Consider the following 19,612-nt stretch of genomic DNA (forward strand, 5'->3'; position numbering starts at 1 on the left):
ACCACGGGGTGAAAACTGTGTACTCTTCTGATCACTTACTATCTTAAAAGGAAATAAAAGGTTTTGTTAGTAAGCAGCTTTCACATTAAAGGTGGCAAAATGCCTTGTGCTTTTATATGGAGGCAGTGTGATCTAGTGGACAGCGTGCTGGTCTGGAAGTCAGGAGACCTGATTTCTAGTCCCAGTTCTGCCTCTGACCTGCATTGTCACTTTGCATAAGTTGCTTTTCCTTTCCCTCCCACTCTGTATTTGTCCTGTTTACTGAGACTTTAAACACCTCAGGGCCAGGACTTTCTCTTCCGGTGGGTTTGCACAGTGTCTAGCACAGTGTGTCCTCAATTTCAATTGGGTGCCGTTGCAATGCAGGTAATATATCCGCGCTAGAAATAGCTTCTGGAGTCTGTATTTCCATGGTGATTATATGTAAGCTGGCTTGACCATAGGAGTAATGGGGTTGGTTTAGGAGGTATTGAAGCCATGTACTTTACTGTTAGTACAATTTTTATGATGTGTCACTATACCCATGTAAGGGGGCATGTCCCTGCTCCAGAGAGTTGTAATCTGTAGAGACTGCCTTCTTGAAGACAAGAAATGGGGGGGGAGAGGGATTTGTCCCAAGACAATTCTATCTTAAATATTTATTTTTAGTCCCTAACCCGTGTTAGCTAAAATATGGCAAACCTTTGACTATACGGAATAATATAGTCCAGGGAGTATGTAGACCCAGTGTCCGATAAGTATTCTCAGGGGCTAGAGATCTCTGACTTTGTGGGTAATATGGAGGGATTATACTACATTAAATAACATAGGGTTACTACTTAATATAATCTACTCTAATAATAATATAGAGATTTTCTACCAAGTCTTTAGAAAGCAAGAGAGTCCTAAGATGGATGCAATTGTGAGCTCTGTTCTTTTTCTTTCTTTCTTTCTTTCTTTCTTTCTTTTTCTTTAAGCAATTTGTGTTTACTAAATTTTAACAGAAAGCAAAGGCCGGTGAGAAGTCCCAGGGTATGTTTTGTGTTCTAAAGACTCGTTGCAATGGAAACTGATTTGTCTCTCCTTATTTCTGTCTTTAGTGTTTCTCACAGCGGTGAATTGTTACAGCGTGAAAGCCGCCACCCGTGTCCAGGATGCGTTTGCAGCGGCGAAACTGCTGGCTCTCGCTTTGATCATCATCCTTGGTTTTGTGCAGCTTGGGAAGGGTGAGTATGTCTCCTGTTTTTGCTGAGGGAGAGAGTGCAAGGCTGGTGGCTAGAGTGGGAGACTGGGAGTTCGGACTCCTGGGTTCTCCTAGCCCTGCCATTTATTTCTTGTGCGACCTTGGTGGGTTTTTTTTTTTTTTTAATGTCACTAGATGTAAACAGTAAAGCACATAAAGCTCTTTTTTGAGACCAGTTCCATACTATGTTGCAACTTTAACTGAATTCCTTCCACTATCTTTAAAAACAAACACATCAACTCCAAGCTAGTGCACATACTAAGCAGCGATACCTTCACATCTGAGTTTATAAATGATAAGGATAGGTTATTTCCTCCTTTCCATCATTCTCAATAGGACTGAATTACGTTTCTTGCCAAATAACTGATAGTGGAACTGCTTATGCTCTCACCTGGGGAAAGATCAGGGATTGATTCTCTGCCAGTTGTGGAAGGAAATTTTTGTCCTGTCGTTACATCATGAAATCACAGTCACCATAGTGTCTCAACACAACACATCTTGATGACTCAATTTAGCCTTTTTGTGATGCTAAAAATAAATTCAGGATTGTTTTCATTGTCCTGAGGGTCAGGCTTATAGGCTGCAAGGCTGTCTTGCAAATTTCAGGATGTATCTAGGCAGTACAGTAATAAAAATAAATTAATATTAATAGCAATATCATAATCCAGTCTAATTCCCCTTCCCCTCTGCCTCTCGGGGTATTGTAGCAATTGGCTACACAGCTTTCAGAATGTGCTTATATCCTCTCACCTCCAGAATATATCTATTTGTGTTTTTAAAAATCATAATAGACCAAAGTGACCTTCAGATGGGTCCAGAAATATTAATTACTCTAGAGAATCTGTCCCCAGAAAAAATGATACAAAGTTGTGTTCAGAAGCTATCATAAATGCATTGCAAGAGTCTGTTCTCTTCCTGTGTGCTTGAGTGACGTTTCCAGCAGTCCCTTTATAAAGGCTGGTGAGCATGTGATGGGGTGTGTATGGGTTTGTCTATGGATAAGCTGCCATATTTTACATCTATAATGAGATTGCTGGAATTTATGTTAATGGTACACAAAGCATTCCACCGTGCGATGTATCTTCCACTTAATTCAGCCATTGGTTAGTTTGGTTCCCTGTTTAATTTGATCAAAATCTAAGGGCCCAAATAACATTTATTAAATAACAGGGTGTCCATCTTCTTATCTTGATCTCTTCAGCCCGATGTTATTGGGTAACCTGATCACTAAATGCACAAAGTTGTCTTTTAATGAAAAGGGAAGATTGTAATTCTGAATGAAATCAGAGAGCCCAGGAGACAGTCCCCATGATAAAAGATTGGTACATCTAAGGTGCCTAATATTTCTATAAGCCCTGACATATTAGACAGAGTGTGAGAGGGACCCTAGTGATCATGTGGATGATTGACCCACTGCTCAATGCAAGTGATAAGAAGAGACTTTATTAGAATAAGATGAATAGAAAATCCCGGTTAATTTACAACTCGTGTGCAAAATGGGCACTCCTGTCTGGGCAGGGACCTGCTGTAGGTCATTGTTGCACCAAATATCAACTTTCTGTCACCAAGACTTTTAAAAATATATATTCAAATATTTAAAACCACCCGAGAGCTTGTGTGGAGTCTGCTATCGCCCAGATACAGGTTTAGCTCACGAGAGAACAGAAATTCCCTTAAACGGGCTAACTCTCTCAGTTTCAGGTTAATCGCACCTTTGAACCCCTTCTTGCCTTGTGCAAGGACATCCACTTAAGGTTTCAGGCTCCCAGTCGTCACCTCACTTGGGCAGAGACATCTCTCTCTCCCTCCAGACCGGGAGTTTAGGCTTGCAGTCCCATTACATCTCATTGTGATCTCCCCATCAGGGTCCAGCACCTGTGGGTACCCTTTCTCCAGGGCTTACAGCAGTGTACATCACTTACCAACCAGCCTCCACAAAGTAAAATACATTTATTTGTAAGGTAAAAGCATTACAGAGAAGACATACAAAAAACAATCGATGTTCCTGCACGCATGCTAAAAGCTCAACAGGTGTCACCCATCAATCTTATGGAGTCCTAGTAGGCTAAAGTCTTTGAAACCCTTCTGCCAGAGTTGGTGCCCCCACCCCCGTTGGACAGATGGTCCTGTCCGTTTGCTGAGTCAGAAAGAAGGCCCTGAGTCAGTTTAAAGTCAGCCTTTTTATGCCAAAAGCCCTTAGGTTGTCTGTTGGTCTCTGGAAAATCCAGTTTGAACCTGCGTAGGCAAGCCAACAGGGAGCGGTACCTCTCTGGGGATGTTTACAACCTGAGTGATTTGCCTTAATTGCCTTCCACTCTGTTTAGTTCTTGGCAGAGGCTTTGGTACTCTCCCCCCCCCCCCCCCCGCCTATACAATCCCTGGCCCACAGAGATACATAAACCATTCCTAAACGTAATACAATATGATCCCCAGAGATAGTGCATGGGTTGCAATATCTGTCCCAATGGTGACCTGAGCACACCACTCCTCTAGCAACTAGGACACAGTGTTTCTAACAGGATCATGTTCATTCATCAAGAACTAATCAAAGCCCTTATCTTTGTTGGCTGTCGGTCACAAACTGCACATTGCAGTGGTAAATGTGAGCTGCCGGCTTTGTGCTGAGACGTAAGCTGCCCCAGCTGTCTATTGACAATCGTCCACCAGTCTGTATTCAGCACCCCTGAGGTAGGCGGGACAGAAATGGGATATCCCTTACAATGCTGGTTCCTGCAGGTCTTCACGAACATAGACGGACAATTGTAACTGATCAGATTGTGCCTTCTATTGATGGCTGAAAGCAAACCAGAGGGTGAGAAGATGGGACCAGAGCTTTTTTTTTTTTTTTCCATTCAAATTCAGTAGTTTAGTTAAGATCCATCAAACATGTGTGTTTAATACAATTGATCCTTATAACAAGAATTCAAAAAGTGTGGAACTACACTATACAAATCAAAATATACTAACCTAAATCTAGCTATACAATATACATTAGGAATGCAAGCTCTATAACCATATAAAATGCTTTTACATCCACTAGTTGCAAAAAACTGTTCTGTAATCCTGTGGATTTGTAAAAAAGTGTATTCCAGCGTTCATCTTAAATTCTTGGCAACTTTAACTCTTGTGAGTAGCAGGCAACTTGTTCTCTCCTTCCAATTCTTCCACTCCTGCTTGTGTCATGAGGTCTGCAATGTTTTTCTCCAGGTCATCAATGCGACAGCTCATGTCATCAATTCTTCCAATGATCTGGTCAGACATGGTCTGAAATTTGTCTTGCATCTGTTGAAGCAGTGTCTGTACCACGGCGGTGAGATCCTGCACGGTCTTGGGGTCGGTCTCGGCCATGATAGCGGGCGGCGGCTCCGTCCAGTGAGTCACGGGCAGGCCCCGGCACCGTCTCCAAGCTCCAGAGCTTTTCCAGGGCATGTAGCTCAACCGCGTTGTTCACAACATTGAGGGAGCGCCGCCTACTGGAAGAGAAGTGTAGCTGCAGGTAGCTTCTGCAGTACACTCGAACCATGCTACAGGGAGCAAGGAGCCAGGCATCCAATCCCAATGGCAGTTCAGAGAGTTATTGTTCAGCCAGGTGCCCAGCTTTTCGTTCCTGGGCCTGTGTACAGTTCGCCTGCTTCCTGGAGAGTCTAAAATCAGATGGATTTTTTTGGCAGGGGTATAACGTGTGTGTGGGTGGGTGGGTGGGTGGGGAGGGCGACAACTCTGTTAATCGATGCTGGATATGTGGCCTGTCACTTCTAGGTTGAAACCAGCCAAGATCCGCAGTGATTGAGAATTGCTATGCAATGACTCTTGTGTCTTTATGTAACTGATTCGTGGGTTCCCATCCGTTTCCTAGTAGTCTGCATCGGCAAAAACACCCCCATCATTGTCATTAACCTCCCAGAACGGTCTGTGCACTTTTGTCTACATGACCCCTCGTGTATGGAACATCCTCCCTGGACTAGTCTATAAGGCCACTCCCGTGTCATCCTTCATATCCTTCCCCAAGACCCACTTCTAGTGTGATGACTATAAGAAATTGACCAACTAATAATAGTTAGGTAGGCGCACTTGGAGGTAGTTGATACTGATTTTAAAAAATGCTCGGGCTGTATGTTTTAACTCTCTTGCCCACCTGCCCCCTTTCATAGGTTGCTGGTGCACTCAGATTGTAAACATCCTGGCCAGGACTGCATCTTCCTGTGTGCATAGAAAGTGCCTAGCACATAGTGGGCACTACTGTAATACTATTAGTAATCAGCCCTTTTATTGCCAGTCTTTGCAGAGAAGCCAAGGATTAAATGGGGCAGGGAATATTGTGTTGCCCCCGAGATGGCTTTTCCAGGACTGGGTTGAGGTATGTTGGCTGGGCAGTTGAGGGATAAGCAGCACTGGTGCTAATTTACTGAATTATCAGAGGACTTTAGTCTCCAGCGCTATCAGCTGACACTAACACTAAACTCTCTATCAATTGAAATTTTTTTAAAAATCAGCTTTAAAAAAAATAAAAGATTTCTCTTTGGGAAGACAAAGGAAGCATTCTGCTTATTTTTCGTTGTTTCCTTGTATAGTTACCGTGTGAACTTACAACTTTCTCAGAGATAAGGAAATGCTTTATCTCAGATTTGATTAGCGAGCAAACTTACCCTTATAAAAAACGTTTCCATAGGACTAGATAAAAGTGGATGAGAATTTTGATATTTGGGTTTTATGAAAAGAAACTTCTTTCAGGGAGCTATGCAAGCACTTTCTTTGTTCAATGTGGATAAATAACATATATTTATAGCTTGTCCTGGCAAATTCACTTCCCTGACACTCCCCCCACCCCCCCACCCACACTTTTAAATTCCTGCCTGACCTTTCCTTTGGGAGACACTGCTGTCTTTGCAGAATTTCTTGCTTCAGAGGATTTTATTCCCCTTCCAACTCAGTGCCTACAGCTCTAGAGGAACATTGTTCAAGGCTTTGTTGCAAAATATACTTTCCTCCCCCTTCCTGCTTTGCTGAACTTTATCACCTTTAGAAGAAGAAGGAAAAACGACAAACAAATCCTCTCCTCCAATTTCCCAGTAACTACCCCAGGCCAAGTGAAAGCTTTGTTTTTTATTTTCTGTTTATTATAGTAATAATAATACCGCTGCACATCTTTGGAACACTTTTACGCCACACAAATCTTACTCTCAGGTCTTTTGCAGAGTATGAGTCAGATTTGGCTCCCGGTTACATAGGTGTAAAATCCACGTTAACTCTACTGACACACGAGTGTAACCAAGAGTAGAATTTAGCCCTGTTCATGTAGCAACTATCCTATATCTTCCTCCCTTATCACCTCTCTTCTCTGTCTCTCTTTTGTAATCTTACTTGATAACCTCCCTTCTTCCTTGTCTCTGTGCCTCTTCATTTTTCTCTCCACATTAGTGCATGCTTGTGTCAACAAGCAACATTTCTGCAAACAGATGAGGGGTGTTTTATATCTCAGTCCATCCAGCAAAGCCTTCCTGATTGGAGCTGAGTGCTCCTTCTTTCCAGCCCTTTAACAGACCTACCTAGGTGCCCGTGAGCTGCACAACAGGGCAGAGTATAGGGGTCAGAGGTTGACTGGATTATAAACACTGTTTGTTTGTTCTCTCATGAAAATGGAGGTTTGCTAATATAAGAGTATATTGGGTACTATTTATCTCTGTAAATACATTTTGGGATGTTGTTTGCATGGAAGTTGTTAAATGTGGATTTCCAGTTTTTGGTGGGTTGTCCTACAAAATCCCAGACATGTCAGGATCCGTTCCATGGGATCTTGCATTTCTGAGGCACTTCACAGGCCACTGTGGTGTGGAACGCACTGCACGTTTAACAGCTCTTGCTGAAGTACATTTAGGACAGAAAGCGAAGAGTAATGCGATTGGAATCAATAAGACAATAAGCCCTTTAGGGCAGACACCATGTCTTCCTTTGTGTTCATACAGCTCCCAATACAATAGGGCCCCAATCAGGATTGGAACCTTTGGCTGTTACCACTGGGCAAATAAGTAATAATAAAGCTATCTAATTGAAGGGCATGGTGTGGTTTGGGCAGGAGAATCTCATTACTCACATGGGGTTTAGGTAGGACTGTACATGACTGTTCTGTAGGGAGCTTTGTTTAGAATCTCTCTACCTGAAGTAAATAACTCTCACAGTCATTCCATGTTTACAAGCTGGCCTAACTCAAGAGACCTACACTTCTTGCTTGTTTATTTTTTTTCTTTAACAAAATGCGAGGTAGAGAAATCTCCCTTGTCGTATACTTACTGTCACCAGCCTCACAATGGAAGAATCTGTCTCACTGATCGTCTGCTAGATTCACGTATTCATCTCATGTGCCCTTTCTCATCCTCCAGTCATATTTCAGTTTCCATCTTCCCAAAGCTAGCACTTCTCCTTAATCTCAACACAAAGCTGTAAGCCTGCTACATTAGCGATACAGCAAGGGGACTATTTTCCTTTTCTCCAGTAACAGAATTATGCTAGCATCACATAAGGTTGCACAACATCTGGTTGCTGGATCTCTTGCAGGCTAATATCACTAGGCCTTGTGTATAAAGTGCTGGCTCTTTAAAATGGGTATTTTTTCTCAAAGCCTGTTAAACTCTGAGTAGGTGGGTGACAATACATCCCATTTCCATGGGAAATACATTTTTATTCTGTGTGTCCTTGTTTTCTTTTAGACCAATCATTATACTCTTCGGACAAAAGGAACTCTTAGCACTATGATGTCTGTGAATTTGATCCTTGGCTGGCAATTATTGTTGTAGCAAAGTACACATCAAGTTTGAAATATTTTTTGCAGCAAACTTGGCTGGCTCGGAGGTCTGGGAGGTAGAAGGGTTGGTATGTTCCCATGACATTTCATTTTGTGTCTGAATGGAGTTCATTAACTTTTTTTCATTATTATTTTTCCTACCACTATTTTATATTTACATGATCAGTAAACAGTGGAAAGTAACAATATTGTAGTCTCTTATTCAAATGTGGAAACTTTGGAGACTTTTATAGCCTGTCTGTCTGCAGTTCCCCCTCAGTCCTTGGCTCTGTCTTTTCTCTCTGTTGCGAAGTGTTTTCATTACTTTAAGAACCGCAATAAAATTTTATGGCAAAGAAAACACGTGACCATATTACCCTTTGCAAAACAGCATTTTCTTATGAGCTTTCTGTTTACATCGCTAATGCAGATCCTGAAGGAGAGCAGAAGTCGGTTCCTACACCTAGGGCCTGGTTTACTTTTAAAAGTTGTACCAGTATTACTATTATGGGACAGAAAGGGGTGAGGAGCTTTGTTTTTGTTTGTTTAAAACCTGGATAGTTATAACGGTAAAAGCCTTAATGTGGATGCACTTGTGATGGGTTTCCCCTGCGGTGCCACTTGGAACTGGGGTACCACTGAGCCCACCTGACCCACCAGCCTGGGCTGCCTGTCACACTGTGGTGCTGTGGTAAGTTGCCAAGCTCTCCAAGTCTGCTCTTTCACCAGCCTACACACAGGTAGGGACAAACCCAGCTGCAGCTTCACACACATGCTGAGATCATCTCTGCATGGGAAGGCTCAGCTAAGGCACCTCCCTGTCGCTAAGGCAATCCCCCCTACCCCCCAGAGTGCAAACCCAAAATTATACCGTCTTGCGCTGCACGGGGAACTGTACAGCGTAAACTCATGAAATTCGCCCTCTCCCTCAATGAGGAGGAAGATATGCAACAACTTTCTGCTCCAAGTATGATTTCTACACACTGGTTTTAAACAGTTTATTAACTACAAAAGATAGATTTTAAGTGATAGCAAACAGCTCAAGGCAGATTGCTTTGGTAAATAAACAAAACCGCAAATTGAGTTTAACACACTGGATAGATAAGATATGAATTAGCAAATTCTCACCCTGAGTGATAAACCGGTGGGCAGATTCTTAAGGCACAAGCTGCCTTGGCTTGCCCGGGTTTTCATACACAGGCTAAAAATCCCTCTAACCTGGGACCATCACTGCCCCCAGTTCAGTCCTTGCCCCTCAGGAGTTTCCAGGTGTGTTGTTGTGGGGAGAGTGAGGTACCATCATGATGTCATTGTCCCCCTTTTATATCTTCTTCCCACTTGCTGGAAAGCTCTTTTGCTGTGACCTGTGTCAAACATTTCCCATTGTGTAGTGCTCTCTCTGAGAGGTTTCTATTGTACACAGTTCCTGGGGTAATCCTTGTGCTTGTTTGCATTTCCTCAATAAGCCATTAACATTGTTTGGCCTTTTTACTGTTATACCTATCTCATAGAGCTGGAAGGGACCCCGAAAGGTCATCGAGTCCAGCCCCCTGCCTTCACTAGCAGGGCCAAGTACTGATTTTGCCCCAGATCCCTAAGTGGCCCCCTCAAGGATTGAACTCATAACCCGGGGTTTAGCAGGCCAATGCTCAAACCACTGAGCTATCCCCCCCATTGTACCTGAAAGGCTGCTTGTGCGTGTTTTCAACCTCACAACATGTTTCAGTAACACGTACCTAGCCAAATTTCAATACTTCACATACGACAATAGCACGTACAATCCAATGAGATATTAATGTCTAGCAGATCAAGACTTTTAGAATGATACCTCACAAAGCATACTTTGTACAAAACATATCCTAATGACAGTGGTGAATATTGGGGAGCCAGGGTGTCACAGCACTTATGCCAGTATAAGGGTACCTTATGCTGGTATAATTATTCTGCTTCCTGTACATGAATAGGTCATAACTGTATCCACACTGGGGATAGGTTGTACCAGTTTAAACTATATAAATATAGTCAAAGGGAGAGAACTTTCTAGTGTAGACATGACCCCTGTTTTTCCCTCCACTGCTAGTATATCTTTGTTCTCTCTTCTAGTGCTATGCTAATGTTTACTTAGTACCTTCTGTCCAAGCATGTCTAAGCCATGTCTAGGCCAGGTATTGCCTAGTGAAGCACCCATGTGATCTAGCAATTAGAACAGGTGACTGGGAGTCTGAACACCTGGGGCTAGATTCTGAATCTAGATTTGTTTGGCTGGAAGACTGCCTAGTCATCAGTGGAGTCCGGGGGTCCGATCATACAGAACCAGATGCAGCAGCTCGCTCTTGGGTTATATTCCTGGGTCTACCTCTGATTTGTTATGGTTTCAATTAAAATTCGGATATGGATGATGAGTATTTTGGAGCAAAATTGAAGGGAGAAACCAGGAGGATTGGGGTGGCCTTGACTACATGGCAACTTTCTGATCTTGGATTTGGAGCTGATCTGATTGAGCCATTAAGTTTTCCGAGGAAGTGAGGCACTAAACTGTATCGTGATTATTTCCATTGCAGTTCTGCAGCTGTTGCATTTAGACCCACAGCTCTTTTAAAAAGGCCTGCTTAAAAAATCAGACTGTAAGGATTTATTTAAAGAAAAAATATAATCGCTTCACTGGGTCAGTTTTAAAGCTGGTGCCTTTAATCTGTGGCACCACACAAGAATACGCTGGTATATTTAGATGTGGAAAACATAAAGTGGACATTCTAAAGTCAAAAACCAGATTTTTAAATTTTTCTAAATTTCTTAATTATTAAAACTGAACATTCTTAAAATCCTAACTTCCTTTTTGCTATTGATGCTGGGTGATATATGTTTTTTTACATTGAATTTAATCATGGTCAATGAAAATAGTCACGTTCAATTTCTGGTTCTTGTGCCCAATGCTGCAATATTTGGTTACAGACACTGCTGTGGCATGCTTAAACCCAAACCAAAAGCTTGTTCTCACCAGTTTTTTTGGAGGGGTGTGTATGTGAAGGGGAGTAATTAAATTCAGACTTCTGTTAGTTTACAACTTTTAAAAAATTCTTGCATCCTGATTTTAAATCATTTGCCTGTGAGCCCCAAAGCGACTGCCTTAAATCCACTGTGGGGGCAACACTGAGAATTAAGGCTTCCATTCTATCCTTAACTCGCTTCACTGTGTTCTCAGAGACCTAACACAGAGAGCTGCAGCTGTTGAACAGACACGGGTGAATTAAGGACAGACGTAGGTAGGCTGAATTTCAAACATTTGCCATGGAGGGTTTAGATTAGCCCCCAAACCTCATTTTTTCCTTTAATTATATGCAGACTATAGAATCCTGTACTCTTGGGTCTCCCACCTCATGGACTGGTTCATTGTTCAGGGTAAAACTGTCTTTAAAAGAACGATTGTGCCTGGCAAACTTCCCACTGTACGTGGGGCTGTTTTTAAAATCAAAGTTAGGAACTGAAGATCCAAACCTTAGAGACTAAGCAGAGCAGCACAGAATAAATCCATAAAAGCCCAATAGACATATTATCTACCTACTCTGGTTGCAAGGCAACATCTTGGCTTTGTGTTTGTGTATGTATCTTTATTTTTAATTGAATCTTTTTCCCTTTTGCTAGGAAGTTCCCTTTTGATCTGCCTCCTTCAATGAGGTTCATTTTGCTAATTCCATGGCGGGAGAAAAAGAAAATTGCCTTGTTTGTGGCAAATCTCCTGATTAGAACAGATCTGAGAGAGGGAAAGTTTCCTCTCTTCCACTCTACTGGCAATAATGGCAGTTGAATGCGCTGAAAAAGCCTGTCAGGTCAAATCTGTATGAGACCAAGGGACGGAATGAAGAAACCCTTGTTAATAGCAAAAGATTGGTCAGGTTATAGAGGTCTGGTTTGTTCTGGAGTCCCATGAAAGAGAAGCTAAGAAATATTCTGTTGAATTGACAGGGAAATTTGCAATGCTTGGCCAGTAATTAACAAAATCTCAGGCTTGAAGGATCTCGGAACACAAACTGCGGACAGATACTGACAATACATAGGGCCACAGATTGAACAAGTGTTGTCATTGTCCATGTTCCCTGCACTCCATACCCAGAGTTAATTATACGTAACCATTCAGAGAGCAGCAGACAATTAGCACAGTTACAGCAGTCAGTAGATTTTCTTCTAATGCCTGCTGGCTGGCTGGCTCAGGGGACCGGTAATGTGGTTGGACATGAAGCTCACTTATTCAGATCTAATGGTGGCAAACTCCTGACTGTTTGGAATGAGTTTGGGGGTCAGAGTGCAAATACCTTGTGGACAGGTGCCCACAAGGCAACACCCATCGCCACAACTTGCTCCTACTTTCCCCCCATTTTCTGATCTCTAGCAGCGAGGCCAAGGGCAATGGAGACCGAACTCCCCTCTCGTCTTTTGAATTTGTCCCTGCAGATCATGAGGCCCGTACGGGAATGGGGGTAAGGAAAGCTTGCCCTGTTGTTGCCCGTGCTGTTCCTGTTGGGTGGGTGTGATGAGAATAGAGGCTGTTTCCATGGCTGTCAATCCGTCACCTTCTACTAGAACTTGAGGTTTCAAGGAAAACTGCTGTTATGAGATCAACTTCAGCGTTCCTCTTTGTCATCGTGCGCGTGTGTGTGTGAAAAGTGGGTGAAGGTATCAAAATGGAGAGTGAATGGAGAGTCTGGAAAAGTAGACAGTATTCTCCACAGCTCTAAATCATATCGGGCTGGCCGCATGTTGAAGACTTAATCAGGCATTTCACACTAGAGGGTGAATAACTCAATTATGCAGGATTGCTTTATGGGCTTGTTGCTCTCTAACCACCAATTTAATCTCCAAGTAAAGATGGATGCTAATGTCTGAGGCCAAGTGGGCATAGTTGGTGCAGGCGCATGCCAATTGCCTGAGGTCAGGTGGGCATGGCAGGTTAATGTGTTGCACAGTTTGCATGCTCTAGTTTGAAAGGAGGCATAATTAGTTTTTACCCAGCCAGTTTGTTCTTGCCAGCTGCTGTGTTAAAGCTCTTGGGGACCAAGGCCAGGATTAGTGACACCTAGACTTAGCACATTTGCAGTTGCCTGTGCAAAAAAATTAACGTGCATAAAAATACAGGCGCAATTGCTGTGATTTCTCTTCCAGTCATAGGGACTGTATGGTCAAATGCCCATTTGTATGTGTGGTGATTCCCGTTATGGTGCACATGGAAGACTGTCCCGCAATGCGGGTATAGGTGATGACGCAACATTTTAATGTTGCTTGAAGGGAGCGATCATAGGCAGTGTAGTACACCCTGTATATCCATCGTCACTGCCACGTGGCTACACCATGTTTGCAAGCCCTAAATGGGCAAAACACTTGTGCCTGTGGCTATATACCTCAGTGGGGTGATCATCCATCTGTCTGTATTTGAGAAGCTGAGTAGTGCTCATTTGCTGGTACCCAAAATGCACTACCTTCTCCTAGCTGCATCAAAGTTGGTGCTTTAAGCTCTGGGATCCACCAGTTCATTGCAAACTGGCCACGGAAAAATGACCTTTGACCTCTACTGATCTAGGTTAGATTCAAAACAGCCAATCAAATGAAAGGTTCCATTTTAAAAATACAGCCATGCTAATGCTGTTAACGGTATGGCACTGAACACTTGCATATTTTGCTCTTTTTTCCTCCACATCAACCCCCAGAGCTTCTCTCTGTCTGCCTCCAAACAGCCTTTGACTGTAGCAGCAGCAGGTTACACCTCTGATGGATCAATGCAACCGACAGCTTTTCTGGTTTTCTGCTAGACTTTCCCGACAGCTTCATACTGAGCTAGGATTAGAGGCTGTGGCCTCTGATAATTACAATCCTGGAAACTGAGTACGAGCAACAGATGGGTGGCTATGCCATCCCCAAGGGTCGTTGGCTCTGTTACAGAACTAGTTGGTTGGTCTTAAATCAGTCCCTATTCAGGACCTTAGTTGGCTGGCTTCCCTCCACCCTGTTCTCAGCTACAAGTGTCTATGGATGTGGATTAAACCTGCTGTGCTCAATAAAATAAGCTAGTGGGAAGTGTCTGGGAATGCATTGGACTGTTTGGAGTTTGCATTTTGCCGTTAGCCTGCCCTAATGGGAAAGGGGTGGGCCCGTCTGCACCGAAGATAAAAATTGAAGTAACTTGATACATTCCCTAAAGTCTCTAACCACCACCTTTGCTTTCTCTAATTCCCAAAGGAAGCTTGCCCTGTGACACACACCTCACCCACTCCCAGCCTGCGTGGCCCAATAAGTGTAGAGTCGATAGTTCTGTATTTTTTAATAGCAGCTTCCACACTGGTGGATACAAAAGTTGCAAGTAATCAGGAACAGGTTGCACAGGGGAAGGGCTTGATTACGCTTCCTTGGCAGCAACAAAATGCACAGGAGCCAAAGAATGCAGCAAAGGTGTGTGTACCCAGTGTGCAGTGTACGTACCCAGTGTGCAGTGTATGTACCCAGTGTGCAGTGTACGTACCCAGTGTGCAGTGTACGTACCCAGTGGTGCAGTGTACGTACCCAGTGGTGCAGTGTACGTACCCAGTGTGCAGTGTACGTACCCAGTGTGCAGTGTACGTACCCAGTGGTGCAGTGGTAGCGTATGGAAGATGCTGTTGAAATGGATTCCTTGGGCTTTGCAGCTTTCAATAAGCTATCAAGAAGGTTGTGTTCTGAGGCGAAGGGAATACCATTTTGGTCCTGATCTAGCAGGAGTCACACCCAGATGAGTGGTTTGATGCCGTGGTTAGGAAGGCAGATTGTAGGCAGCCTTTGCCCCTTCTAGTTTATGAGCCGACAGAGGAGCATAGCTGGAGTGGACAGGTGGTTCTTTCCTACTCTGGCCTCCTCTGAGAGCCCAGTGCTCCGTGATGAAGATAATGATGCATTTAGAGGGAAAGGAATTTGGCAACCAGAACGCCCTTTGGGCCTCCGGGTCTTGATCATTATTGTTGTTATTATTCTTAATAATAATAATTAATAATAGCACTTTAGGAACATTAGCTAAGTAACCCTCCCAGCGCTCTGGGGAGGGAAATGTTATTACATTTTACAGAAGGGGGAACTGAGACGCAGAAATGTGCTCTGACTTGCCCCAGGCCACGCCGATCGGTGGCAGGCGCCGTGAATAGAACCCAGGAGTCCTGATTCACAAGTGGCGAGGCGGCTCTGCCGCTTGCTGAAATCCCCAGCGCATGTCTTCCTAGCCAGAAGCGGAGTCTCTAAAGCTTGGTTGCCCCTCAGGAGAAGAGATGAGGATCCGTCACTTGCAGCGGTCATACAAACAGCAGGCAAGGCTGGACGTACGGCAGCAGCACTAGGAATAGGCCGATTGTAGAAATGAGAAGGTGGCAACACCTGTGTGGGTCCGAGCTAAACCATTGCCTTGCGGGAGGGGCGGTATAGAATGGCTTTCCCCACAATAGGCCGACTAGTGCTTCAGCCCGTCTTGTTTTAAATGACGCAGTTGATAGGGCTCCCACCACTGCCCCAACTGAGTAGCTCTCGTCACTGGGAGCTTTCCCTACCATCCAGCGTCTGTTTCCCTTTGCTCGGTTTCATTACAGAGCTAGAGCCACTTGGGAAACCCTGCGTCGCTCCCCTTCGCTCTTTGACTCAGATGGCTGCGTTCCCCTCTCGTTGCCATTCAGCCCAGCTACTCATGTTTAATTACAATGAATTGCCTCACCTCAATAGAAGAGCCTGCGTTATTAAATCGGGAATGGACGTGACCCGATATGAAACGAGGGCTTTCAAAGAAAAGGTCTGAACATGCAGCACATGGCATGAAAATTCCTTCTGCACGAAGGCCCCGGGTGGCAGAGAGGTTACAGGTACAATTACAGGCGTCTTGTCGGCTGGCAAGAGCTGCAAATAGGGATTGTGTCGGAACTCGTTACCTTAATGTGGTTAATTTGCGAGCAGAGTGTAATTGTACAGCCCATTTAAACCAGGGTGCAGGGTGAAGCGAGGATGTTGTCTCTATAGCACTTATTGCTATGAGGTGAGGCCAGTGTTCTTAATGGACAGTATTTAGAGTAGGGGGTATCAACTGGAGGGAAGGGCAGGTGGGTATAAACGGAGCAGTGCAGCCAGTGTTCTGCACCTGTATAGTAACATCCTGCTCCGTGGGAGTATTGGACGCCATTGAGCACGTGTAGGCCCTGGCAGTGTGAGCTGCGAACGGGTACCTTTGCACAGCTTCCAGAGTGCATGCAGCAGCTTTAACTGTGAGCCGTACAGTAAGAGGGTGGGAGATGCGATGCTTGTCTGTGTCAAACAGAATTCCCTGAATCTCCAGCTTAAATGGCGGGCCCTTTTCAGCGAGCGTTGTTCATGAGACGGGTGGATGAAGTCAGACAGGCTCATCAGTGAGACTTCTCGGGCTTGGCCCATGGGGGAGAAATAACTTGCAGACCTTTCTGGACTGACTGCTGGGGTGTGACCTTTATTGTGCCACAACATGTAACGCGTTGGCTGCCACGTCTGTATAAATATGGCTTACGGGTGCAGTTAAGCATGTCCCTAGGGATGTGCTGCTGCTGCCCGATATGAGGAGATGGAGCTTTGGTGCAGGGTGGGAAGAAGACGTCTGCTCTGGCGGGATGTGCCCTCCAGAACACGTTTGCTAATGAATGGAAAGGTGGACTCTGTCATTAAGCCACTATGGGCACGTCTACGCAGCCCGTGGAATCGAGCCTTCCAGCCCAGGTCGATAGACTTGGGCTCATGCTACCGCATTAAACATAACTGTGTAGACCAGTAGTAGGCAACCTGCAGCCCGTGGGCCGCATACAGCCCATCAGGGTAATCTGGTTGCAGGCCGCGAGACATTTTGCTGACGTTGACCGTCTGCAGGCACGGCCCCCCGCAGGTCCCAGTGGCTGCGGCTCGCCATTCCCGGCCAATGGGAGCTGCGGGAAGCGGTGGCCAGCACGTCCCTGTGGCCCGCAATCAGGTCCTCATAAACAAAATGTCTCGCAGCCCGCAATCAGATTACCCTGATGGGCCGCATGCGGGCCACAGGTTGCCCACCACTGGTGTAGACGGCGCTTTGTAGGTGTGGCTCAGCCTTGAGCTTGGGCTCTGAAGCCCACCCAGCTCCGCAGGCTTCAGAGCCTGAACTCCAGCCCACCTTGCAATGTCCACACAGCTATTGTTTGACTGCATCCCTGCTGACTAGCAGCTCGGTGCTGCAAAGGCATGGGCTAGGTACATGCTATGGCAAGTGCAGGTTTGTGTGTATGTCATCACACACACACACACACACACTCTTAAAAGTTATGCTTTATTTTTCCTGTTGTGCTTAAACACGGCTTCCGTAGCACATATTCTGTGGCAAATTTCACTTCTGTTTGATCCTGTGCCCTGAAGGGGCAGCCAGACTCTTTGACACCAAGCCAAGGCGTCTGTGAAGCGCAGCACGGCACCGAATCCGGATTAGAACTAAACAACCCCTCTTTGCACAGACGAGTTCCCAGCTGGGGGATATTTCCTGCATTGGCGAGCACGGATTTCTGGCTGGCGACTCGGGGATGCTGTGCTTCTGGCCATGGGCTTGAGAGTTGCAGCTCTGCTTGGCCTTGGTAACAGACGGGTACTGTGTGCTGCAGACAGGGGAAAGGCAGAGCGAGATCTATGGACTGTTGGGGGAAAAAAGAAGTGCTAGAGCCCTGGACAATCTGTTACCACTATAACAATCCTTCAGTGGTAATCCCCTCTGCGTCCTTGGCATGGTTCTGGGGTAAAGAAACACACACTTGAGTAGGTTGCAGTGTAGCCCGATCTATCGATGATGTATTCATTCTGTTAATTGCTTAAGAATTTCCAGTTATCACTTTGAGGGTTGACAAGTTCTCGTCCCGAGATCAGGTCCAGGATTATTCGATTTCTTTCATGCCTAGAGATCTCGTTGTTCTGTGTACTCACACCAGGCAAGCAACCACGCGCCTTACAAAAGGAGGAATCTGCTTGGCTGGTGGCAATTCTGAATTGTGTGGGTATCTGATAGAGAGCCACTTGTCTCCAGCTTCCTTAGCCAAGTCCGACTCCCTCCTGTGATTCAGAGGAACATGTAATGGTAAGGACAGCATGCAGGTGGTGTCTGATCAGAACTCGGGCCCACCTAGGTAGCACAGGCCATCACATGGGGAATGGAGGGGACCACTTGCTGCTGGCAGTAGGGGCCTGCTAAAGGCTTAATTGATTTAAACCAACTGACGAGGAAGGAGCAGTGGCAGCTGGGCAAAGAGACAGTGAAGAGGAGACAATGTGGGATGGAAGGCATGGGTCAGGTGGAAGGGATGAGTATCAAAACAGGCCATTGAGGTGGGTAACTCCCATTGGCTCCTACTTAGAGCCTGCCCCAGCAAACTAGTTCAGACTCATCCTATTGCAGGGGAACGCTGCCCTTTCTCGTTGATAGAAAGTGCAACTGGATCAAAATGTGCGTGATTCTAGCAGTCTCCTTGTCACCCAGCTTTATTTTGTGTGTTCCTTTTCTGGCCAGCCTGGGTAAACGTGATGCTGCTGAAAGCCCTGTGGTGCGGGGGAGCTGAAATTTTGCAGCGCAAGGAAAAAGTGGTGCCTTGGCTTTTAAATACCCCTTTTCTTCCTTCTCTGATATGAATCTGTGGAATGTAGCCTTCCAAAGGGTTAACCTCCAGCGAGCGCTGCTGATTGCCATGTGATAACAGTTGCCTGTGTGATTAGAGCAGATCCCTGCTGTAAGAGGAATCACATGGGAGGCAACCCTGCTGGTCAGATGCTAACGTGCCTCACCAAATCCTGTGCTGCTCCCCTGTCTTCCTCCCTCACAAAGGGGAGCACTTGTTTCATTGAAGGAGAGGCCCCACCCCAGGCCTGGATTTAGGCTCCAGATCAAACAGCATGAAACAAAACAACCGCAGAGAGATTGAAAGCAAAACAAATAACCCCTGCGGGTGTGCTGAAAGGGCTTTCAGTAAATTTACAATCAAATCCTCTTTTTATGGCTTTTTAATTCAATCGTGGATAAATAACAGGAACTTCTGATATTTAGACCCCAAGGTAGCTCACATCCCTTCCCACAATTCAAAGTGGATACCATAACATGCTGCTTTATTGGGTCACTGATGAAACTAGAGGAAATCCTGGGTCTTTATCGAGAAAATGCAGCATTTGGTGGAAGGACGATATAATAGCAAAGTCTTTTAAGCATCTTTCAGACAGAAAGATCCCAAAGCATTTTGCAAGCTGCATAATGCAGGAATCATTCCACCCACTGCTAAAATGCAGCTAGCACTGGGGTGGAAGGAGCAGCTGTTTAACAGTCACCCAGCAATGCTGCACAACCATTTAGGACAGGGAATAAGAGAGGATCCCCATTCGGTTGAAACAGCTGGGGAGCTTTAGGGAGGCAGGATAGAATTGTTCCACTTGGAATTTAGTCAATGGCATCAAGGCCCCAAACTTTGTTATTGGCACATAAAGTGTCTTAGGGCAGGTCTGCACTAACCGCTTAAGTCAATCTAATTTACGTCGCTCAGAGCTGTGAAAAAGACGCCCCCCAGTGACGCAAGTTACAGCAACCTACGTGCTGGCCA

General features: G+C 45.1%; 2 protein-coding genes across 2 annotated transcripts in view; one reads left to right on the forward strand and one right to left on the reverse strand.

Annotated features, from left to right (window-relative positions):
- Window positions 1-19,612, forward strand: part of SLC7A5 (solute carrier family 7 member 5) — a 62,865-nt gene that overhangs the window by 22,882 nt on the left and 20,371 nt on the right. The window contains exon 2 of the mRNA XM_054048673.1: window positions 1,080-1,205. Within this exon, the coding sequence (XP_053904648.1) occupies window positions 1,080-1,205 (126 nt within the window). The remainder of the gene's footprint in view (window positions 1-1,079; window positions 1,206-19,612) is intronic.
- On the reverse strand, window positions 4,075-4,650 carry LOC128848636 (heat shock factor-binding protein 1). The gene has a single exon (XM_054048674.1). It carries the CDS (start codon window positions 4,568-4,570, stop codon window positions 4,340-4,342), a length of 231 nt encoding a protein of 76 aa, XP_053904649.1. The 5' UTR covers window positions 4,571-4,650; the 3' UTR covers window positions 4,075-4,339.

This window comes from Malaclemys terrapin, chromosome 14 (genome assembly GCF_027887155.1).
Source record: "Malaclemys terrapin pileata isolate rMalTer1 chromosome 14, rMalTer1.hap1, whole genome shotgun sequence".
Classification (NCBI taxonomy): domain Eukaryota; kingdom Metazoa; phylum Chordata; order Testudines; family Emydidae; genus Malaclemys; species Malaclemys terrapin.